Below are 23950 nucleotides of genomic sequence, written 5' to 3'. Positions count from 1 at the left end.
AGATTGAGGGGGGGGGGGTGGGCTTTGCTGAGGTCTAAGCCCAAAGGTCAAGGGTCATCTGGTCATCTGTGACTTGGAACATCCTTGGAACACAGGCCTATTTATTGCAACAGGTGCTGTCACTGTCTATTTACAGCCAATTATCAAGCGGAAACTCCACTATTTCCCAGCCATCAAAATATCATCTTTGAATACGTAACTGCTGTCGAAGCTGCATTTTGGTTGCCTGGTCATTTGGTTGCAATTGATTCATATTGAATGAAAGCCGTTGAATAAATAGAGCACCAACATCGTAACCTTTATTTAAGTAAAAGTACCGACACAACGATGTAATGACACTCCATTACAAGTAAAAGTGCTGCGTTCAAAAATTTTACTCGAGTAAAAGCACATAAGTGTTCAATGCATAAGCAGCATTTGACTGTTGTTGCTGACCCAGGTGCAGCCAGTTTGAACTACTTCATGGACAGTTAGCTAGTTTAATCCAAGGAAAGAAGAAAATCAAAGTTCTGCCACACAGGTTTGTCTCTATCTTTTCAGAATGTTTCTCTAATTTTAATGGCTTTTGGTGAAATATTGGATAATTTTACCTCTTGGGTGGGGGGGTGGGGGGGGGGTTAGCTCAAGCTGTTATTTAAATGAAACCGTATGAGAATGTATGAGGGGTGATGTCTCGAACACCTCAGAGGCATATCTGCTGAAACGAGAGGTAATGAACTGCAGCTGCTGCTGAAGCTGACCATGCACTCATCGCGGCTTCATCAGGTTGACGTGCTTGGATGGTGCGTTCAAGTCCACTCCCAAAGAGTGAAAGCGAAACCAGAGTTGCTGCTGTGTGCACTTCTCTGCGGGGAGACGTGACTCTCACACCCTGGCCACTTTATTCTCTCGCAATCAAATGTCACTGCACGATCTTCAGACTGCTGCACTACGACAGGTAATGGAATACTTGAGAACATCGTGTTTACCATGTTTACTGTCAGAATCTGTGTGTTTCACTTTCAGGAAGCCCTCCGTGTTGTGTTTGTACCTGGGACTCACAGATGGCGCCGCCAAATTGTCTCCCCAAATGAACTCAACTAATTTCCCCGCGTGGTGATTTAGTACGTACAATGAAATAATTTGGTGTTCCGTCGCAACCAATTATGTACACTTTGGAGTCGCGAGTGGCAACATGAGAGAGACACAAATTAGTTACCATTTGTAACATTTATTCTTCCTGGATATCGGAAGCCAAATCAAAGCAATTATGACCCGAGCGTGCCTACTTTGGAGTTTACCAAGTTCATTACGCAAATTAACTTCCTAATTGGCTTTTGGCTTCGTACGCACCTTCATCCAATTTTTTAGGGTGCTTTTAAGTAATGGCCGGCACACAGGAGCCCAAACAAAGCTGTGTGAAAAATACAACAGGGGCAGGAGAATGGGCCACTTACAAATCAGGCCTAATCAAAATCCCAGCATGAACCGAGGGACACTTGGCAGGTGATGGCTGAAAAGTCTCAGGGAGGTTTTCTTCTATTACAGATTCCGCATGTAATTTCAGCTTCGGTCTATAATATACTGAAGAGCTCAGGAGTATTAGGAGGGGGAAAAAAATGTATTTTATTTCAGTTCTTTTTGTTTTGGTTTCAAACCAGCAACCGAAAGAAATGACCTCTTACTGTCAGTAGTTGAAGGGGTTGTTCTTTAGCAGGTACTCCGCCTGGAACGAGAAAAATCAAAAGAGACGATCGTCGTCAAAGTCTAGACGAAGTGAAGTCAGACGCTAAGCAGCAGAGAAATAACCGGCCTCGAGTGTCATACCAGGAAGTCCACAGGGTCCTGTGGTCGGGCGGTGCAGCATTCGATCAGGCCCTGGGTCAGAGTGGGCATGACGTGCTCGGTCAGGTAGTTCCTCAAAGGGACCGAGTGGGCCTCCAGCAGCTCCTCCTCCTGCTGCCTAGTCTCCTCCAAACGCTTGGTCTGACACACACACACACACACACACACACACACGTATCAATCATGATATTCCAACATATCAAACACAACTAGCTATCGAACCATAACGCCATAAGACTTAAAGAGGAGCTATTCTGCTCATTTTCAGCTCTATATCTTAAATCTGGGACTCCGCTAGAGCAACTTTGCATGATTCACAGCATCAAGTAAGTCCTTATTCATCTTATTGTGGCCCTTCATGCGGCCCTTCAGTTCACCTTCTGTCTGACACAAGCCGTTTGAGCTCCAGTCTCTTCCAGGCACGCCTCCCATAGAGATATTTGGCACTGAATTTGATGAACTTCCCGTTTAGCAGACCACAAATAAGACAAGAGGTAAGTGAGTGTTTCTGGGGACTGGGCCTCACTGATTACTGTACAAAAACACACAACTTTATTCATTTCTTCTTGGTGGGCGTGCTGTCACTGCTGTGCCCTGAGCAGATGACCATCTGAGGAAATCCGGGATGTATATCACAAAAGTGGAGGGAGCGTTCAGAGCACTCACGGGGATTACTTTTACATACGTTTTCCTCATTATTTGGCAACTTTGGTAAGGTTTAATAGGAATGTCCAACATTGTAACACTATTTATATGACAGAAAATAAGGAAAAGCACCTCTTTGCATGCATCTACAGTGAGTACAGAAGGTCAAAGTTGAAGGCAAGTTGGTCCGCAATCTGTGATGGATGCTTAAAATGGACAGTTAGGGTGATAATTGTACCGTTTATGAATAAGTTTATTTAAAACCAGTCTGATTGCCTGACTGCTCATGTTTTCTTTCCTTGCAAATTTCCCCGCTGAGGGATTCATAAAGGATTATCTTATCTTATCTTATCTTGCTTTCACTTTTGCAGAGTGCAATCGTATCATCAACTGATAGAAGTGATGGGCAAAACTACAAAAAAAAAACGAGACCCATGTTGTACTAAACCATAATTATCAGTTAACTCTGTTACAGTGGGACCACAACAAGAGAGGTGTGAGTGCAGTATTAATGTGTCATTTTGTGGAACATCATAACCTCTGCATGAGTCCCAGTATCTCCAATTTTCTCCTCCATCAAGTACCTGACTGTGTCTGTTTGTTCATCAGCCTTTTGACAACTGACCTGATGTTTGAGCTTGGATACTGACGCCCTGCTCTCTTCTTCTGCAGATTTAACTGACTAAGTTGACCGGGGGGGCCAGATATACTGAGGAAAAGGCGTTGTGCAAATGCGATCTGTGGTTTTCATTCAACTCATAAAATACATTTTTATTACATTTGGCAACGACTGTTACTGCTACTGTACGATATTATGATCTTGATCCTTTATCTAATTATTAAAGCTACAGTGGGCAATATTATTGAATTATAATTTCAGGTTGAAATAACTCATTTTGTTCATTCGTCACTAACAATATTTAATTGTTTAATATTTCTGATAAGTTTGGTTTTAATTAGTTATTTGATGCTATAAAAACGGGGGGTGAGACGTCATGATTGACAGCTGAGATTGAGACTGTGTGTCGCGATCGGGTCAGGCCGGTGTACGGGCGGGACCTCGATACCCCGCCCGTACACCCGGCTCCACTGGCCATATCCGTGGTATTTTGGCTTCATTTTTGTACAGTGGGAGGAAGTGGAGACGCGTCGGCCAACTTTATACACAGTCTATGGTACCTACCCACTCCTCCCAGCGTGCAGCCCTGTGCCTGGCCTCCTCTGCCTCCCTCCTCTCCTCCTCAGCTTTCTCCTGGGCCTCTCTCCTCATCCTCTCCTCAGCCTCCCTCCTCTCCTCTTCCTCCACCTCCCGGCTGCTGGGGCCGTAGTTCCTGGGCCGGCCCACCGTGTCAAAGATCTTCCGCATCAGAAGCAGGCAGTCAGGCTCGCTGCTGCCGGTGATCTCTGCAGAGGACGACAAAAGGAACACAGCGAGGTTTGACAATAGGATGAAAACATCAGCTGTCAGCACGGCAGACTGATGAATGCTAAACGTACAGCCCGACCAGCGAACACCCCCCCCCCCCACACACACACAGGATTAGACATGAGCCATGGTGTTACCAAGGTACAGAGGCGCGATGTCCAGCTCTTCAAAGTAGTTGACAACAGTTTCATCTTCCAAACTGTTCTTTCTGTATCCGGCCAGTCGCTGCAGAAAGTGCTCCTGCTCGTAGTCGTGTGCCTTTACCAGCCTCTCGGGCAGGTTCATCACCCGATCCTTCAGGAAAGCATCTGACGCATCCAGGCACAGCACATGCTCTGTGGCACACACAAGGAAACCATCACAAATACTGCAACACCGGACACTCAAAGGCTCAAGGCCGGTTATCAATCTCTCAATCTCTCTGGATATTTTTGTGGTTATTGAAAGGTGAAATATTTGTGGTTCTGAGTGCTACAAGGTCTACGAGCATGCTTTAATCTCTCTCTCTCTTCATGGATAATAACAGGATTGTAATGAGTGCACTACACAGACCTGGCATAATCTTCTTGCCGTATAAAGAAATCTGGGACGCCCCATCTTCTGATTCAAGCTCTTCAGCTAAAAAAAAAAAAAAGAAAACATGTGGATGTGTATGCATGTATGTATGTATCCCTGTTGTACTGAGTGTGTGTGATTCGGTCTCTCACTGTAGAAGAGCTCTTTAGCTTCTTCATATGTCTTGGGAAAGCCGTCCAGAACAAAACCCTGGTTTCTGCATGGGTTAGACATCAGCTTGTCTTTCACCACCTTCACCAACAGCTGGTCATCCAAAAGACCTAATGGACAAAAGAGTTGACATTATGTTGTGGCAAAATAATCTTAAAGGCCCCATGTTGTAGAAAGTGAGATGTCCATGTCTTGTTGGATTATAAAGCAGGTCTCGGCGCTGCATAAATACTGGGAAAGCATCAAAACGCTCAGTCCACAGAGAAATGCACACAGCCAGTATTGAGACACTGTGCCTTTAAACGAGCCGTCGGGACTTCCGTAAGGTTGTGATGTCACAACTATACAGTCACCGCACTCAGCCCCCCCCCCCCCCCCCAGCAGGTCATCTGCTCCAGGCACAGCACCACCCACCAAGTACAGGGACTGACTCATCCACCCACTCAGTCTGTCTGAGTTATTGGAGCGGTCTGCTCAGGACGACTCTTCAAGTTTTTGGAGGTTGTTCAGTTTGATATGGGACCTTCAATGATTTAGTATTGCACGTCCATAAAGTCAGGGGACTTGTTAAAGACAGATTAAAAGAAGAATGGTCAAAATCAAAGCATCAGAGTCCAGGATATCCTGACCTTTAGTCCCTAGAATAAAGTATTTCTGATTCTGATTCTGATAGAAGGGACCAAGCTCCGAAAACACTGGATCCTACACTTCACCGGGCAGGTAAAGCCTGGTTGTCTCAGCACATACCTCCATCCTGCTCCACGCTGTCTTTCAGGGCCTTCAGCATCTCCTGGGCCTCTGCTGCAGAGTCCTCATTCTCTGCATCTGGATCAGCGTCCTTCGCAGCGTCTTCCTAGAAATGGGGATGGAAATTGGAATTGTAAAAGACGTAGATGTGCTGGAAATGGATGTCTGTTTTGCTAGCTCATGTGCGTTTGTGTGCCTTAGGAGAAGCTCACCAGTTGTGAGATGGTTTCAGAGATGGCCTCCTTCAGTGTGATGTGATGGAGTTTGTAGTGTTCGCAAATCCGTTTGGACACTGTGCTCTTCCCAACCGCAGGAGGACCCAGTACACAGAGACGGATGGGCTGGAGAGAACACACTTACACTTACAACTATTATCATACTATCTACAACTTTCGGACATAGGGGAAAGTAGCAACACTATATCTATGATCATATCATGTTAGTTGTATTCATTGGACATTCAGGGACAGGTTTCTGCTCTCTGCATAGCACCTACCAGCAGTCCCCTGGTCTGCCGGTATTCCTCAACCACCAGCTCTATGTTCTCCACCAGACCAGACTCACACAACCAGTTGATAGGGAACAGTTCCTTGAGATGGACACTCTCCATGCGAAGGTTGACCGTCATGGAATCAATTTCCATTACCTCAAGGGGAAATAACAGACGGACAGATCTTAAAGGAATAATTCAACTGGGACGTTGTTAGCCTAGCTTAGCATAAAAACTAGAAGCAACAGATAGCCTGGCTCTGTCTAAAGTAAAAAAACGTACACCAACCAACACCTCTAAAGCTCACTAACTAACTGGGTGTATCTCTTTTATTTAATCTGTACACAAACAGATATATAAAAATGACATGTTGGGGTTGTCAGGCTGGAACTACTTCTTAACGGACAGCAGTTTGTCCATCCGCCCAGCACTTCGGTGCAGCGTCTCCGGCTATAGGGCAGGTTGTCCGATATGGTCTTAGAGCACAGGCTTTGGTTTTTGGTCTCTGTACAGGCACAATGACCCCAAACCTGGCAATCTCACTGTGACGTCAAGACTCCAGGAAGCTGCACACCAACGCTGCACCCAGCTGTTGTTTCCAAATAGTTCCAATACAAAACTCCCCTAAAAAGCACAAATTGTGATTTTTACATTTGCTTTTGTGTACAGATTAAACAAAACAACAATATATTGTGTGATTAGTAGCTTTTGTTGGTGGGTGTATATTTTTTTTTAACTTTGGACAGAGCCAGGCTAGCTGCTTGCCCCTGCTTCAACTCTTAATGCTAAGCTAGCTAGATAGCTAACTTATTGTCCTCCATCGCTGTAACATGAAGTTGAGGTGAAGTAAGTGTAAGTTAGGCATCAACATACACTCAGGTCCTGGGTAAGGAAGGCTTCCTCAAATGGCTTTTTCTGGATCTTCCCTGGCCCAAGAACAGAGGCGACTACCTGGTGGAGAAACAACTCACGTGTCATTATATCATAATTTATATGAACGAACATATATTATGAATGTAGGTGAGTACAGTGTCATATGTGGAATTTCACTTTTCAAATGAATTCAATTTTTATTTATATGGCGCCAAATCACAACAAAAGTCATCTCATGACACTTTACAAATAGAGCAGGTCTAGACCGACTCTTTATGATGTTATTACAGAGACCCAACAGTTCCCACCACGAGCAAGCACTTATAAAACCTGATACATTCTTCTGTTTGTGTAATTCAATGAAGTTGTGACAAAAGATGTTTTGATCTGCTGCTACACACACCTTCACAATGTCCTCCATGGTACTGGTGGAGTGGTCCACAGCTAGCAGGTAATACGGCTTGGGCTGATGTTCGATCACATTCTGAATCACTCTTTTAACACAAACAAATGACATTGTTCACAGCATATAAATATTGACTTCATATCTAATTTCCAAGATATACATTGATGCCAATTTAAGGTAATATAGATCAGATTTCTTAAAGCCTTTTGCAAAGCAGGACTCATACAATACATACATACAATCATCTTACATGTACTGTGTGTGTGTGTGTGTGTGTGCATGCGCGCATGTGTCCAACCTTGCCAGGTCATTGACGTGAATTGTGGGAACGATGTTGTTGCCGTCTCCAAAGACCGGTATGTCACGTCCAAGCCATGATGTCTAATAATGCAGATTATTTCTATTAGTTACACATGTGGAGCAAATTCACACTTTTTGCACTGTTTGTGATGAGGCCTGTTGGTCCTTCCAACACTTTGACCGGAGCCAGGTATCCCAGGGACATTTCCGTCCCCAGAAATAGCTGCAGAGTGAGAGCTCCTCACTTTCACGCTGCTCTCTAGAGTAAAATCATTCTGCGACGGGTACAGGCAAGCTGTGGACCAGGACCCAGGGTGAGTCCCTGGTAAGATGGAGGCAGTTGCCCGGTTCTGCTTCGAGGTGGTGAATTTACAGCTCACAGCAACTTAATGTGATTTAGGCTCTGGCTTTTGTTTGACATCTAGCGGCAAAAAAGCCAAAAAAAAAAAAAAAAAAGATCTGTCATTAGCGTAGTTAGCATGACCTGAGTCAGTCGTGTATATATTGGTATATTTCAAACTCGAGGTAGGGCTAACTTTGCACTCGCTACCTCTCTTGTAGAGATTCGTATGGCATTTAATTAGTCTCAAAACCTGCGAACATCGAAAACCAGGTGTGATACAAGTGCACAGAACAGTATCTGCAAGTGGAAAAGCATCTCGTCTAGTCTGACTTTTGAGACTTGGGAGGCAGGGATGGAATAGACAGGGGCTGATGTCTCCCCCTCATTGTTTTTTGTACATAACAAAGATGGCGACAGCTGTAGCCTCAAAATGCTTACAGGACATAAAAAAATTTAACTCGAATTAATTGTCTCGTTTTGTTGACTAAAAATAGCAAAAGTGAAATGACTGAAATTTGACTTCACTAAATCACAATCAGGTGACAAAATTAACACTGTGCTTGACCCAATAGGACTAAGTATAATTTGGACCTGGCCAGACTCGGGTCCCTGGTTGGATTTCAGTTACTGGGAACCAAATGGAACTCCCATTTGAACTTTCAGTTTCCATGAGAAATAGAGAGACACATCTGTATAAAAGGGAACTAAAAATGGATCTTGTTGCTAGTCAAAGTAACAATGTACAGTAGCCTGCAGTAATCTCACCTTGAAAAAGAAGTGGAAGACCTGCTCTCCCATCCCGTACTGAAGTCCTGACGCCACCACGTAGGTCGAGAACAGCGCCGGATTCTGCAAGCAACAACAGGGTGTGACAGGGTGATGAGTCAATCGCATGTGCCTCCTGTACAAAATGTAACAACTCAGGAATCGAGGAAACTGACCGTTTTGCCCATTTTGACCACCCTCTTCTCCAGGTCAATGTGTCGTTTGAAGTTGGGATGTGCTCTTCTTCTCCAGAAAATCTCATCGGTGAAAGGAAGCTCCGGATCGTCCTGTTATGCAACACAGATGACAAAGCATCCCGCTTAAACATTAAATCTGATATGGCCAGAGTTGGTGAGTAAACAGACCTGGGACAAACCAGGATGCACTTATTATTTGAATAATTTGAACCGGTCACAGCCAGTAAACAAATGAAATCTGTGAAGGTCACGAGCCAAAAAAGATTGGGAACCACTTCTCTGGTGGGAGGAATCAGCTGTTCCAGCCCTACGGCCTTCATTGCGACATGTAAAGAGGAATAAAAGGGGATTTTCATGCTACACGAAAAAGATAACCATGTCAGGCTAGCCAGAGGTACTGTGTGTGTGTGCACTTACAGGATCAACCGGCTTGCTGCACGCCCAGGTCATCACAGTGGAGACCAGGATGAACGTCTTTGGTCCAGAAAAATGGCCCATTTCATTATGGAGAGCTGCAAACACAAGGGGAATCTGCAGATCAATCTCTCCGTAACGTATATACTGCTTCAATAAAAATGAATCGATGCCGCGCCTGATAGTAGGTACCAGAAAATACAGCACACACTTAAAGTAAAAGCAATATTACATTCAGAAAGACAGACAGTACCTCAATGAATCGTTACAGGGCAGATAATATTCATTTCTGAATTAATATTAAAGCCACAGTAGGCAATATTATTGAATTATAACGTGGTTGAAATAATGAATTTTGACCATAGCATGCCACTAAAAATATCTAATTGAAGAGCACCTTTAAAAAAATGTGTGTCTGTGAGCACCCGCCCCCTTTGTATTTAGTCTTTTAAAAAAACTGGACCCGGTCCCGATCGAACAACCAGTCGACTCAACAAACAAGGGGCCGCTTGCACCAACAGGGCGTACGCCTGGTCTTAAGCTAAGTCGGTCGTAAGTTGGCATTCTAAGTCGAACCTGACAGTTACGCCGTTTGCACCATCAGGCTTAAGCCTTTTCACACGGGTTACGAAGATTAAAAATAAGGGTACGAATAAAGTAAACAAAAAAAAGGGGGAATGGATTTAAGTCCCAAAGTTGGTGCACATCTTGGTCAGCTCTGCTTTGTGCGGTGACCTGTCCCGATGAATGCTTTCAGCACCATGGACAGCATCATGGGCCGCATGGGCGGAGAGGGAGAAAGAAAAATGACTATCCATGGTGCTGACACATTGACACATGCACTTCTCGTCTTTTAAACCATCGCCTCATGGGGTTAGGGGTTAGGGTTAGTCTTTATATATATATAAAGATATATGGAATATTTTATTTTATTATTATTGTTATTGTTATTATTACTATTGTTGTTGGGGCAGTTGTATTTCTAATGCATTTCTTTGTTTTTCAAGCTTTCCAGCTTTTCCTGCTCCGCCTGTTATTTTTCTTAGTTTCCGCCTCCACTCTGAGGATTTCCTTCTCCAGCAGAATCCGCTGAAGATCGCCCTGTCTCCTCCGTTTCGCAGGTGGCGCTCCGCCGCTGCTATGACCACGTTCTGGAGGAGTGGTATCGGGCGAGTCTGAAATCAATAAGCAAATTCATTAAATCCGCCCTGCAGTTATGTTACAGTTTCTAAAACTTAGCCTAACGTTATTACACTCTAGCTAGAAGCAGAGTTTATTGGCGGATTATATTATTACTAATTTTTTTTTTACCAATTATGAAACTAAATAAATACATAAACTGGTAGTTTATGTGGAATACACACCTTCACAGTCCTCAGCAACGTTACTGCTCTCGTCGCTGGTATGATTAATGTGAACCACATCATTTTCTTCCAGCGGATGGTCGATGCAGGGGAGTCCTCTCCAAAAACACCAGGAGGTCTTTCCACTTCTTGCGCACATCGCTTTCTGAACGAAGGCTGGCCGAATCTGCCGAATATATTCTTATGCAGGTTGAGCAGCTCCATTTATTTCCGAATCTCAGCAAGTAAGTTATTAGTTTGCACGACAGTGGGAGACTGTTAACAACGTATCCCAGCGTCGCACGCTGCGAGGCATTCTCATGGACACGCAGCGCTAAATCCAGGCATAGTTAAGACTAGGCTTAAGTTTGGTTGGTGCAACCGGCGTAAAAGACTGGTCTTAACGGAGACCGACTTAGCAGTTACGACCTGGCTTAGTGAAGACCAGTTGGTGCAACCCACTCAAGGCCTTCTACAGAAGGTCCCACGTAATGGACTGGAGTGTGTACGAGTACCAGTTGGAAGTGAGGAATCAAAACACGCCCGATTACCCTGATTGGTTGTTTGATTCAGACCTGGTCCAGACTAAATACAAAAGGGTGCTCACAGACACACATTCCTTTAAAGGAGCCCTTCAATTAAGTATTGTTAGTGACCGTAAAATTGCCTACTGTAGCTTTAAGGACTGTCTGGAAGTGGAACAAACCAGCTAAGCGTGAACAGTCTGGAGAAAACTATGAACAGTCTGCCAAGCCACCAACCACCCAACAGGGACTGAAGAACCGCTCACCTGAGACAGCCCAGGAGGCCTCTTCCACCTGATCAGCATGCTGGGTAATGTTGTAGACGACAACGTCGCAGTCCTTCAGTTTGGACAGCAGCTCGCCCCTGCTCAGGCGCTTGCACACACACACACACACAAATGAACATTAATAACGATCATTTACACAGAGCCGGACAGCTCTGCATTAATTAGGTTACTTACTAAATACTCCTCCAGCACATACGGTCTGCCCCCCTCGAACGTGTCACAAACTGTCCCAACGACCTGAAACGCTCCTGCTCCGCTGGGGTTGGAAATCACCCTCTCCTCCTCTTCCCCGGCCTCCGTCCCTCCTTCGGGTTCGGGCCCGACCACAGATTCGGACAGAACCTGCGAAGAAGAAGAAGAAGAAGAAGAAGAAGATGTTCAACTAGCTTAGCCGACCGAAGCTGTCCACGAACGCGCCTGCTGCTACATCTGTTAGCTCACATTGACGCTTCACTGCCATGCTTGACGAGTTCAATTCTGACATTCCGCGTTGGATGTACTCACCTTGGCAATACACTTAGAAGCGTACGAGTCTATGTTGTTGATAAAAACTCTTTTGGGCGACTGTTTGAGTCTCTCCATCCTCTGCTTGCGCCGTGTTAAACCTGTGCGCCGCCGCTAGCAAGTGTTGTTGCTGTCCCGTTGCCGTGGAGACGGCCCTCAGGCAGCGCGAAATGCTCCCCATTTACCTGTTGGTGTACGTGGCGCAAACGGGCCTTTTAAAAACGCGGTTTCCGTCGTATAGGGGTGGAGAAACTCCAGCACACGCCTTATGACATGCAACGCATGCCTCCGTGTGGCCAAATGCACTTTTATATCGTTTTTTTGGGATTTTTTTTTTACTTCTGAAGCCTACGCACAGGTCCCACGTTGGCTGTTGAAGCCAAATGAACCCGCTTGGTGCGCAGTGATCTGATGCAAACAGTGAAGCGGCAGGCAGTAAAAACAAAACAATGAGCACAGCTGAAAAGTAGGTCAAAGTTGTCATTTGCTCAAATAATATCAATGTCAATATAAAAATATTGTTAAGCGTGGCTTCGGGGTAGTTTTTTACTAATATGTTAACACTGCCTGGATCATGGTTACCGCTGTAATGACTGTACCGTACGGATCTTTGATGTGAAACACTATGGGCAGATGTAAAATAGAGCCTTTCACTGCGAGTTAATGGACCGTGAGCTCTCAAACAGATGAAACAATAATGAAAATTGTTTTTTAGTTTTCATTTCAGCCCTTACTACACATGATTTTAAATCATTACAAAGCAGGGTTTTCTTCCAAAAACATAAAACATTTAAAAACTTTTTATTCCATAAAAACCAAGTAGTGCAAAATCATTTACAATCATATCAGACAGCAGATTTCAAGGGTGTTATGTTATGTTACATTATGTGCCCTCTTGTTCCCTCAATTCTGGTGTGAGACCTTTCAAATCCCATCTAAATTTAGCACGCTGAAGTGTTAAAATCAATGCATTGATCAAGTCAATAAGTTAATCACGACGTTCACAGCATAGTGGAGATCCATTATTTCACGGTTCAAATTCGTTCATCTGCCACCACAGCAAAGTTGTCGAACTGAGCCAGTTCGAATGAGCGCGTTCCTATGGCAGCCCAGCCATTCTTCGGTGTCAGAACCGCGGCGTTCTTCCACAGCGTGTATCCGTTCAGCAGCCCTGACGCATACTGGCCCTGCAGGGGAGAGGGGGAATCATAGTGACAAGGTCCAGGGAATTTTATAGACTATCTGCTTGCTTTATCCTGACAGTCAGTCACATGGATGTGACAAAAAAAAAACAACAAAAAAAAAACATGGGAGATGTGGCTGAGAGGTTCAGTTATCATGTGATTACATTGTAACCGACATTAACATGCAGTCGCCGCAGGACAGGTCCATTCAGTTCCTACACAGCTGAGCAACCGGCAAAACAACCAGTCTAGTTAGCAGATGAAGCAAGATTGTTTCGCTCAAAAGCAAGGTTCATGTTTTATTTATCAATGGGACTTCAAATGTGACCCAACATATACAAAATGCAAATAGAAGCTCAAGCCATTGAAGCTATTAGCTCTCTATATAACCTTAGAAACGGCTAAATATTACCAAAACAACACTCTCAAGTAGGGCTACAATTAACGCTTCTTTTAATTGTCGATTGATTTGCTGATTGTTTTCTCGTTGTTTAGTCCAGGAAACGTCTCACTTCTCAATTTCTCTGAGCCCAAGTTGACTTGTTTAAACGTCTTTGTCAGTCCAAAACATATTAATTTTTACTATCAGTAGATATTCACATTAGAGAAGCTGGTAATATACACGGATGTTTTGGTATTTTTGCTTTTTAGGCAAAAGGGCTCCGACTTGAAATTCTAATCTAATCTAAATGAATCTAATGTAGTCTCAAAGTCCTCATGAGCATGAGTATTTGGATTCAGTCAAGCTGCTGTTGTCTCTGGTCTTCAATACGTTTGAATAGGACAAACACAAAAAGGAGTGTCGGCAGCAAACCCCTCCAAACACCACCACAACAACAACAACAATAAGTCTCCACTTACTTTCACAGTAAGTGAAATGGTGTTCCAGCCGTAAGCTCGGGTACCAGACAGTCCCTCTGCAAGTACGGTCTGTCCAGCTGTTGACAAAAGAAGAGGAACAAAACAGTCCAACACACGCCAATAAAGGAGGTAGAGCAATGACACATATTCAGCCTTGTACTTGGGTTGGTCTGCACAATATATTTTAAAAATAAAAAGTTAAAACCAGTGTTCTGAGACGACCTCTTTCAGAGTCCGGTGATACCTCTGATACTTTTCTTAATGCAACAAATTCCATGAAGGACGGGAAATCTGCTATCACTCCCAACTGTGACTGACAAGGCATTTTAATGCAAGGACTGACCAAGATCATTGGTAACTTTGTATGTGCCATCTGCAAACACCCAGAAGAAGACTCCTTTAGCGCTGCGGATTGACTGGCCCCCTTTATCCACCCTGGCCGCTATGAACACGCCGCCGGTCTTAACGTTCTCCATGAAGACGTCACATGTGACCGTCAGGTCCTGCCTGTAACGCAACGAAAGAAACGGTTAGCGCTTTTGCCAAGTTCCATTCTTTAAACGAACACTATGTGGTGCCATCACCCCACCACTGATAGTCTCCTATGACGCTGACAGTCTGGTCGGCATCCGTCGCCCATGTGACCGGCCTCTCGGTCAGAACCTGGCGCAAGGTGAAGACATGAGGTCCGGGGTCAGTCAGGTTGGTGTAGTACTCAAACACCCCCGTCTGGTCGGCGAAGTCTGGGGCCTCTGAGAAAGGAGGGTTTGCTACCGGAGGTCACGTACAGAGATGGAGAAGATGGATGGAGACTAGTGAGGCCTTTTGTTTCTTTTTTATATATATATATATATATATATATATATATATATATATATATATATATATATGTGTTTCTAAGATATCAGGTCAGAGTACATGGACAAATACAAGTACTACATGTGTTTATAGTTTAAGATCAACATCATTCCTCTTGATATGGTTTCCACTATGGCCCTCTCTTAACATTTAAAAGACTTCACATCAGAATTTAATTGAACTTTGCACCATGAATTTTATTCTGCCTTTGTTCATACCATTTTTTCCAAAAGGATTTAATTCTCTGGTTTTGTTTCAGTTGGCCAAGAAAACGTCATCTATTGCACTTAAAAGTGTACACCTATCAGAATTGTACATATATATATATGCTATACTTACCAACGTTAAAGTTGTCCTTGTAGACTTTAGGGAAGCGAGCAGAAGGAGGTGGGTCAGGGTAACAGCCCTTCTGTCCTGTTGTAATTGTTGTTAATGTGTAAACCTCATCTTCAGCCAGATCTAAGGTGAATGATCCATCTAAAAGCTGAAATCATATCGTAAACAAATAAACAACTGTGTTGGAAGTTGTTGAATAGCGCCAACAGTTCAGAAGTACTTTCGGAATTGCCTCTTGTACCTTCAGTGGAGTTAGTTTCTCAAAGAAAGAGGGCTTCTTTGTTTTGAAGTTAAACCGCGACCGCCACACTTGGAGTTCCTTGATGGAGGCCTAGGGAAACGAAATGACCCCTGAATAAGACAAAAGGTGTTGCTCGCTGATTTTTAACAGTGCAACGAAGGCCTTGGAAGGAACTTACAAAGGATCCGCCCAGCTGGAAAGTTGCATTCTGGGATGTCACATTGAAGGGAGGGAGTGGAGGTCTTATGCACACGGAATGATCGTGAGTCTGTAAAAAAGGGAAATGTGAAAAAAGATGTTCATGTCATTTCAAGAGCGGTTTTAGTGTTTTTGGGTGCATTTGCTGCTTTGCCATTTGAACATGGGAACCTAAAAATGTAGTTTAAAAGATCCATTTTGAAACAAGTATCTCAAATGACAGAACCAGAAGATGAAGACGTTAGAAGCCAAACGTAAAAAAATAAAAATAAAAATAGGAAAGCCTAACTTGCCATGGTTTCTATGATTACAGTGAGGTTTCCTTTCCTGTCAGTCAGGGCTACATAACTTCCACCTTGTGCCAGATGTCCAACAGTCTGCAGGTAGGCCCATCCAGGCTGGGTGAACTGCGTTGTGTGGGCTATGAGGAAAACAATACAAGTGCAATATTGAGCCATTCATTTATGAAAGGATTTCTGATATCAAGAGCTAAAAAGTTAAAAGTGAATGAGCTATTTCTGTGTCCGGTCAAACATCTGGCCCATCCCACATGGGGTTCCAAAACGTATGTGTGTGGGTGTGTGTCAAACAGGAAATACAGGTAGGACATTTTATTGTAGAGCAGAAGAAAGATTCTTTTTCTAGAATCCAAAATGTGTAGCCCAATAAAGTTCAATTCAATTCAATTTTATTTGTATAGCGCCGAGAGAGAGAGAGAGAGAGAGACATAGACAGACAGAGAGAGAGAGAGAGAGACGTAGAGACAGACAGAGGCAGTACTAGCAGTAGCCATAGCAGCTATAATTATAATAATAATGGAAATATGACTGATAATAGTAGTTACAGCTGCAATAATAACAAAGATAATAATAATAATAATAATAATAATAAAGGGTTTGACTTAATGTTTTGTATGTGAATAGCTAACTCAAACTTGTATTATTTGTTAGTCCACCCTCAAATTCTGCTAGTAGTATCCCAGTTTATTTAATAAGAGGCAACAAGGGGGGTGGCTGAAAGCAACAGGCGGTCCCCCGGCCATGTTTGGTGCCTTAACCCGTAAGCCACTGCGACGCATTGAGTCTGATATACTTGCAGTTACTCTGTATTGTTCGATAAGATGGAGAAAGCAACAGACTTAGTAAGACATTGTGCGGTTCCCAATAAAAAGGGCAACCGAACCCATGATATTATTGGACATCGGACAAAGCTGCCTTTCTCCTGTTTCGACAATAAAAGTCCAAACTGCATCCTGTACGCTATCAAACAGCTAAGCATCGCACAGTATCTTATAACTTGATTTAACCAATGTCCCCTTTACACTGGCTCCCAGCACAATCAACAGCTTAAGATTACCCTAGTTATTTCCATGACCTTACATAGTAGAGCTCTTTTTTTTTTTTTCTTTTTTCCGTCTGAATATATTTTGTACTTCTCTTTTCTACACAATACTCACAAAACTGCTTTTTGACTTTTAGGAGAAAGCAGAAGCAAATGATAGACCAGATAAATGAACACTTTATTATTAGATAATCAGAGTGTGAAGGCATTTTCCTTCTTTAGGCTGAAAAGGAAGTATGACACAGTGGTTCCACCACGGTCACATTCAGGTCAGTTGTACACTGAAAAGTAGTAGGGCATGGAGCAATAGTTCAACTCTCTGGCCTGCAAGGAAAGGCTGGTCATGGGGCAGCTGTCCTGATAAGGCGAGGCTGTCTCCATTGCCTGGGAAACCGAGGGCGAGGGCGCCGCCTGGGCTCAGACTCCACATTGAATGTGACGCACAACTTGACTTGCATTAATGTAGGTAAGCATAGTTTCTTGTTTAGGATCCATTACCCGACAGAATCTTCTGGTATGGGTTAAATACTCCTCGCCAGGAAGTAATTGAGGTGGCACTACACTGGTAAACTCTTCATAAATGTAAATTCATTTATCTGGTCTATGGTTGGCTATTGTGTCCAACATGTTGAATGGAGGACAGGACAGTTAATGTAAAAAAAAAATCCTCTCTATCCATCTAAGTGCGAGATGTAATGCAGACCTGTGATCCAGATAGGGGACTCCACCACATAGTTGCCGCTCCAGGGCTCCTCAGCCGTCAGTAGCCCATCTCTGCCGAAGGGCAGCTCCTCGTAGTAGCTGGCCACCAGGTTCCAGGAGATGGTGCTGGAAGAAGAATCACAGTCAGGGCTTAACCCAGGCTTTCCCTGCATAGTGACGGTCACTCCTAACCTCATTACACCTTAAACATGAAATATTTTGGCTTGTGTTTGCTTTCCGTAAACTGATAACAAGTGTGTTTTTACTTTTCTTCCATACAAGTTATGAATTTAAGCTACATTCAATTATAACTTGAAATAACTAATTTTGACCATTGCATTCTACTCACAATATCTAATTTAAGGGCTCCTTTAAAAGAAATCGGTGTCTGTGAGCACCTGCCCCCTTTGTATTTAGTCTTTAAAAAAAAAAAAAACTGGACCAGGTCTGAATCAAAGAACCAATCAGGGTTATTGGCACGTAACTGGCCAATCACTTTGGAAGAGAGGAATCAAAACACAGACACCTTCAATTAAATATTGTTAGTGATATGCAATGGTCAAAATGAGTTATTTCAACCGAAATTATAATTCAATATTATTGCCTACTGTAGCTTTAATGACTTAAAGTAATTCTCCAAAAACTGGTTTGAGGTAAAGCATTTGATGAAATCCTGCAATCCTAATGGAAGTAAACGCATTTTGGTCAGAATCGCTCATTACTTTACCACAAAGTATTGCTTTGTGTATGTCCTTACGCCGTCATGAGTCCGTTGACATAGTTCTGGTTGAGGATGCGAGCCCAGCAGCCTCCCCCCACCTCATCGTTGAAAGTGCTGTAGTCCTCCGACGACCACAGCTTCTTCTGCGTCTTCAGGGCGTCACTCACTGTGGTGGTGCCTGGGTAGTGGGCCCTGAGCGTCACACATATGCAAAACACACGCATGGTCAAGTTCAATATGATAAGGAAATAACAGAGGTCTATTAACGTGTGGGTGTCAGGTGGGTGTTGGATGATCTTCAGGGAAAGGGGAAGAAGACAGTATCTACTAACAATATGTGCTCTTTTGAGCTTTATTGTCTATTTGAACTAGTTTGTTTAAGAGAGTTTATTTCCTTTATTTTGCTCCTTCAGTCCATAGTTCATAGGAGATAAAACATGTCTCTGTTGAAATAAATATAATAGAAATACATCAATTACAACTGAATACATTTAAATGTGTGATTTAAAAAAGGTAACTTAACTTTGCCTGAAGAAATTGCATGAATTCCACGTAAGTCAGAGGCGGACATTGCCGTTACTGCCACTCTGCTAAGCTAGTTTTTCCTTTTGTCCACCATGGTTCAATATAGCCATGTGGAGTAACAAATGGGAATCCCAAGATGTGCAGTTCATCCAAACGGATATTTCTAAAATCACAGATAGGGATCGGAAGCTCAGCCTTAGCTTTAGCCGCGGCTAGCCGCGGCTCACATTACCCAACTTTACCTCTCTTGCTTTAGCGGTGCAGCGCGACTGCTGCTACTAGAGGCTACGTTTTAAAGTCAGACTCAAGTCTTAACTAAACTTTTGACCAAAGAGTTACAGAGTTACTGGGTTTTTGGCTGTGCAGGACAGTACTGGTAGGTATTACGGACGCGCCAGTCAACTAGCCAAAAGCCAAGGCAGCCAAATCAATCAACAATCAGATCTTGACCCTGATTTGATTATCAACTTTCGTAATGAAATACATCATTTTTTATTTCGCCAAAGTTCTTGTTTGGCTGCTTATGTTAAGAAAAACGTTAAACACAGATGTGTTTGAGAAGTGCGTTACCTTACCTTAAAATGTTATCTTAAAATCATGCACACACACACACCCAACAGAAACGCTGCAATCACAGGCATAGTTATTATTATTATTATTATTATTATTATTGTTAGTACTGCACATATCATGTCATGCCAGGTAAAGACTAAGTGCTACTTTAGTACTACAGATTCAGTATCACCTGTTAATGGCTCAGTATTTATTTATTTATTTAAAGCAAGTTAGAGACAGATTCTAACAACAACAACAAGCTTATGTTATAGCACATGGCGACAAGAGGCCGTGCATGCACTGAAGGGGGGTGATCCTACCCTATCACATCTACAGCTCTGCTGAGCTCGGGGTCTAGCAGCAGAGACAGGGCAATGGGCTCCCACAGGTTGTCACTGGCTATGATCCTGACCCCCTCCAGACCCCTCTTATCCAGAGTGTACCGCAGCAGCTGGTACAGCCATAGTCATAGTCGCACATGGGAAGACGGAGAGCAGAGGAAGACACATTCACAGCTGTGACAGGTCTGACTTTGTCGGGCTTTACAGTTTTGCTGCGACCATGTAAAACTCAACAATGTTTTTTTTGTTTTTGGGCACGTCGGGGCAGCTAGCCAAGCTTAACACACCAACTCCTGCTAAATGCTCCTCTATGTTCACCAAAAACCAAAACAATTACCTAAAACGGGCTAAAAGGCTTTGTGGAGTTGAGGGAAACTGCAAAGCTGGGTGATTATTAAGGCTGAATATCAGCACTTTATCTCCTTATTCAACTGGATTTGAATTCAGAAAGTCCCAATTTGATGTGACCGCTAGATTTGCTACCTGACAGGCATAGCTAACTAGACTAACAGCATCTCTTCACAATTCTACAGCATCATTTAGGAATCAATACTGGATAATTCAACCGGAAAATAAATAATTTGATTATTTTTGTCTGTGGGTTTGTCAATAGTGGCAACACCTTTCACATTACACTATTAATCTAAAAACATTTATAGGTGCAGCTTTAAAACCACTTTTTTTTTCATGATGGCAGCAAATTACTGTACAGTTAAATACATCAAAATGAGGGGGGAAAAATATATAGGGAATGACTTTCCCCATGCACATGGGCGTACCATACAGGAGCATGCACGTATGCAGCTTATCAAGTGACAGTCTACGATTGAACCGACACATTTCAGTCTGCAAGTCCGACCGAAAAACAGCCACAAACATCCAAGCTTTGATTCAGCGCGGCAGTTAGATTTATAGAGAAGAAGAAGAAGAAAACTTCACACCTTTCACATTTCACCATCTGTGCATCACGTGTTTGGTCAATCAGTTGCCAGGCCAATCAAATTGTCCTCCAGTGAACTCACAGCACATGGTGAAACCCCCACGCCTTTATATCGTTTTAAAAGTTTATAGGGTTTCAATTGCGTGCCACCTCTTGAGTGTGACTTCGAGCCGATTGTACTTACCCTATCACCTCAACAGAATCATTGAGGTACGGGTCAACCATCATAGAATTAGCGATGCTCCAATCGCCGTCTGCCGCGACGATGCCAACGCCAGTTAGGCCAACTTTATCCAGAGTGTTCCGGAGCACCTTGGCAACAAAGACATGCCCTCAGGAGGAACCCAGCTAGGACTCAACATCATCTCAACCACTGTTGAATCAAACTGCGTCTCTCACGTGAGACACAACTCTGCGTTGGTGGCTGTTTTTCTTTCCTTTTAATTCACAGTTTAGGCTACCCACAGCGCACACACACAACGACAGGACATTGGAAAGATAAGGGAGGTTGGGATTACCTTGATGTACTTGCTGTCGAAGTTTCGCTCATTCCAAATCTAAAGAGGAGAAAGTGAATTTTAAATTAGACCCGCAAACTCGTCCAGGTTAACATGTGACCTGTTGCTTGATTTGATGTAAAAAGGGCAGTTACTACACATAGCATGGAGCTTGAGCAGGAAGGAGGCTCAAAGCAACCGAGTACACACCCCAACATACTGAATGTCCAGGTCGTGGTACTGCTTGGCACCGAGGATCCAGTTCACCACATACCCTGCAGTGATGTCTGGGAAGTCATAGGGCCAGTTCTTACCGTGGCCCACCCAACCAGGAAACGCCCAGGGCAAACCTACATGAACACACACACACACACACAGAGTCTGTTTTCAGCCTGAATGCCCGGTAAAACTACATTTCCACTCAGCACTGCTTAACTTGAATGAATACACACTGACTGAACTTGTTATGCCATACGTAACGAGTATAGGCATTTAAAAAAGCCTTTATGGTACATCCAATATCCCTTCACAGAGGCGATCATTAACTGATCTCAGTGTCTTAGCATTACGTTCTCATGTGATCTCATCTTCCTTTTTGCCAGCTTTTTGTGGGAGTTTCTCCAGAGTGCAGGGCAGGGCGAATGACACTTCGTTCTTACCTACAAGTGTGATGTTTGGGTTCCTCTTCTTGGCCTCTTTCATCAGCCACCACTCATAGCCTCGAAAGTAGTTCTCGTCGTTCTCGTAGTGCATGTGCGACGGCTCCGTTCCATCTCGGAGGAGAAAGAGAACATGTCAATTGTGTAATTTCGAACACCACGAGATAGCGTTTCAGTAAATCGTCTACAGATGCACAGTTTATCCAGGGTTTTATCCATGGCCCTGATGCAATACACTTCCTCTGCTCTCTCTACTGCTCCCACTGCTCGAGGTCTGTTTGTTCTGTACATTCCGTTACCATACGTGATCTATAAATCTAATCAGCACTGGGGAAAAATATGAATATGAGCACAGGGGTTCAACTCAATGCAAGTATGAAGCCATTTCGCCACCACTGTTTCATATTTAGTGTATAACAGCAAATATTCCCACTACATAGATGGAATATTTCAGCCCCCATTGTTCACGACTTTATACATTTTAAAAGTAATGTTATACTTGCCATTTCGGATTATTTGACCAAGGTTATATTACTATTTTTAAATAACTTAATAATCCTGGTATTTCCTGCACACGTTGGGATACATTTGGGAACTCCAGGGGTCAATACATTCATCACTAATTGTTCGTGTGGACACTTAATTCATTTATCAAATTATAACTATATAATTTTAAGTAAGAGAAAATGAATCGACGGCGTCAATGTGAGGATTTGCAGCTCGACTCAGTTTTAAACCCCTATTAATGAAACATCTCGGGGTCATGGAACCTCTATTGGGCGTTTTTCCCACTATTTTCCGGCAATGAATAAATCGGTTGAAACATTTAAACCAAGTAAGAAAGCTGCAGTGTCACTTAACATCACTCACCAGTCGTTTGAGCGTCTCCTCCAATCTCCACCTTCAGTATGTGCAAAGAGGCTCCGAAGTTTGGCTGAAGAGAGCAACAACAAAAAAACAACAAACAAACAAACAAAAGGGCATGACAGTGAGTTTCCCGGTACTTTAAACTGGACTGTGTGAATGACAAGCCTCGTATCATACCTTAAAAAGGTAGTCCAATATCTGGCTGCGGTACGGCTCGGCGTAACTGACCAGCAAACGGGACGTCGCCTGAAGGAAGCAGCGGACAAAACGTTACGTGACGGAAACAGGAATACTATCAGGCGGCTGACTTGACGTCCCTCACGCGGACGGCGTCGCACCAGGAAGTGGCTGCGAAGCGACAGAACTCACCCCTCCGCCGCTCAGGCCCCCAATGCCGTCTAAAACTCTGCCCAGGCCCGCTTTGTCGTCCAGCACGTACGACTGAGGGGAGCACAGGTCCAGGGACAAACCGAGGAACACGACAACCGCCGCCGCCGCCGCCGCTCTGTAGCCCATCCTGGCCGTCGACTGGCTGGCAGCTCTGCTGTCCGCACGCCGCGCGCCACAGATCAATGCACGCCCGCGCCGACGCTCGAGCCCTCTGTGCGTCACATGACAGCGCTGCGAAGGTCACGTGGTCGCGACATCCTATTCAGCACAAGTCAGTAAACTAAGCACCTTTCATTTCAAATAGTGTTTTTTTACTAGTTAACGCGTTTTTCTAAACCGATAACAAAATACAACAAACTATGATTGTTTTTTTAAAACTTTTTCCTGCTTTATTTTATCAACAGTGCAATATATACACACACATATATATATATATATACACTAACATATACATTGTTATTGTATATATTTTCTACTTTATTTTTCACTTAAATACTGTAAATGTGTATATTTTTATTTTCTATGTCTTATTTTTATATTTTTTGTACATACTTTTAGCTCTAAATTATGCAACTTTCTACTCTTGAATGGGAGCACCGGTACTGTACAACCCCCCCCCCCCCCCCCCCGGGGATCAATAAAGTATTTCTGATTCTGATTAATCTGTCTCGTTTAAAAAAAAATTGACATTTGAAAACAGGAAATAAAAAGAGTATCATAAGATATCTATAAAACATTTTGGGACATTTTTAAAGTGACACCCAAATCATGAAAACTCGGTGTAGTTTGGCAACTGTCGGTGACATACATACATACAATGGCAGCTTGGCCTTCGTGTGTTAAAGCCCACTACAAAATGATACGCTTAATCATAAAGCGATTAACAGAATGGCAGAAATTATATGGAACGTACACTCTGT

The 23950-nt window shown here is 43.4% G+C and overlaps 2 protein-coding genes across 3 annotated transcripts; both read right to left on the bottom strand.

Moving 5' to 3' along the window:
- Nucleotides 1–1644: 1644 nt before the first annotated feature.
- ak7b (adenylate kinase 7b) lies at nt 1645–12555 on the bottom strand. Its single transcript, XM_070920667.1, has 19 exons — nt 12549–12555; nt 11815–11915; nt 11485–11652; nt 11290–11398; nt 9160–9254; nt 8722–8832; nt 8546–8629; nt 7436–7518; nt 7135–7225; nt 6732–6809; nt 5865–6014; nt 5581–5709; nt 5369–5474; nt 4603–4731; nt 4448–4513; nt 4033–4230; nt 3653–3873; nt 1807–1965; nt 1645–1705 (listed from the first exon to the last, which is right to left on the bottom strand). The coding sequence occupies exons 1-19, from the start codon at nt 12553–12555 to the stop codon at nt 1667–1669; spliced, it is 2124 nt and encodes a 707-aa protein (XP_070776768.1). The 3' UTR covers nt 1645–1666.
- A 44-nt stretch (nt 12556–12599) lies between these two features.
- Nucleotides 12600–23145, bottom strand: galcb (galactosylceramidase b). Of its 2 annotated transcripts, none has more exons than XM_070919884.1 (17): nt 23010–23145; nt 22818–22886; nt 22644–22707; nt 21774–21887; nt 21325–21464; nt 21136–21174; nt 19657–19787; nt 18293–18448; nt 17537–17661; nt 15786–15913; nt 15473–15562; nt 15295–15384; nt 15057–15201; nt 14449–14629; nt 14203–14366; nt 13860–13936; nt 12600–13001 (listed from the first exon to the last, which is right to left on the bottom strand). In XM_070919884.1, exons 4-17 carry the CDS (start codon nt 21865–21867, stop codon nt 12849–12851), a joined length of 1713 nt encoding a protein of 570 aa, XP_070775985.1. In that variant the 5' UTR covers nt 21868–21887; nt 22644–22707; nt 22818–22886; nt 23010–23145; the 3' UTR covers nt 12600–12848. The 2 variants fall into 2 exon arrangements, with proteins under 2 accessions (XP_070775985.1, XP_070775986.1); XM_070919885.1 differs by lacking the exon at nt 19657–19787 and adding an exon at nt 20802–20929 and having other exon boundaries at nt 23010–23126.
- Between the last annotated feature and the right edge of the window lie 805 nt (nt 23146–23950).

This window comes from Enoplosus armatus, chromosome 15 (genome assembly GCF_043641665.1).
Source record: "Enoplosus armatus isolate fEnoArm2 chromosome 15, fEnoArm2.hap1, whole genome shotgun sequence".
Lineage (NCBI taxonomy): Eukaryota > Metazoa > Chordata > Actinopteri > Centrarchiformes > Enoplosidae > Enoplosus > Enoplosus armatus.
This window is presented reverse-complemented; position numbering and strand designations above follow the sequence as displayed.

What these genes read in the sequence shown, in the direction of transcription:
- ak7b (XM_070920667.1), bottom strand. An exon ending in GCAGCAAGCCGGTTGATCCT is followed by an intron (nt 8,833 to 9,159) that starts GTAAGTGCACAC and finishes GTTGCATAACAG; the next exon opens with GACGATCCGGAGCTTCCTTT. An exon ending in CTGCACGCTGGGAGGAGTGG is followed by an intron (nt 1,966 to 3,652) that starts GTAGGTACCATA and finishes TGTGTGTGTCAG; the next exon opens with ACCAAGCGTTTGGAGGAGAC.
- galcb (XM_070919884.1), bottom strand. Translation starts at nt 21,867, where the DNA reads ATGCACTACGAGAACGACGAGAACTACTTTCGAGGCTATGAGTGGTGG. An exon ending in TCCAGCTGGGCGGATCCTTT is followed by an intron (nt 15,385 to 15,472) that starts GTAAGTTCCTTC and finishes TCGTTTCCCTAG; the next exon opens with GCCTCCATCAAGGAACTCCA. An exon ending in CAAGGACAACTTTAACGTTG is followed by an intron (nt 14,630 to 15,056) that starts GTAAGTATAGCA and finishes GACCTCCGGTAG; the next exon opens with CAAACCCTCCTTTCTCAGAG.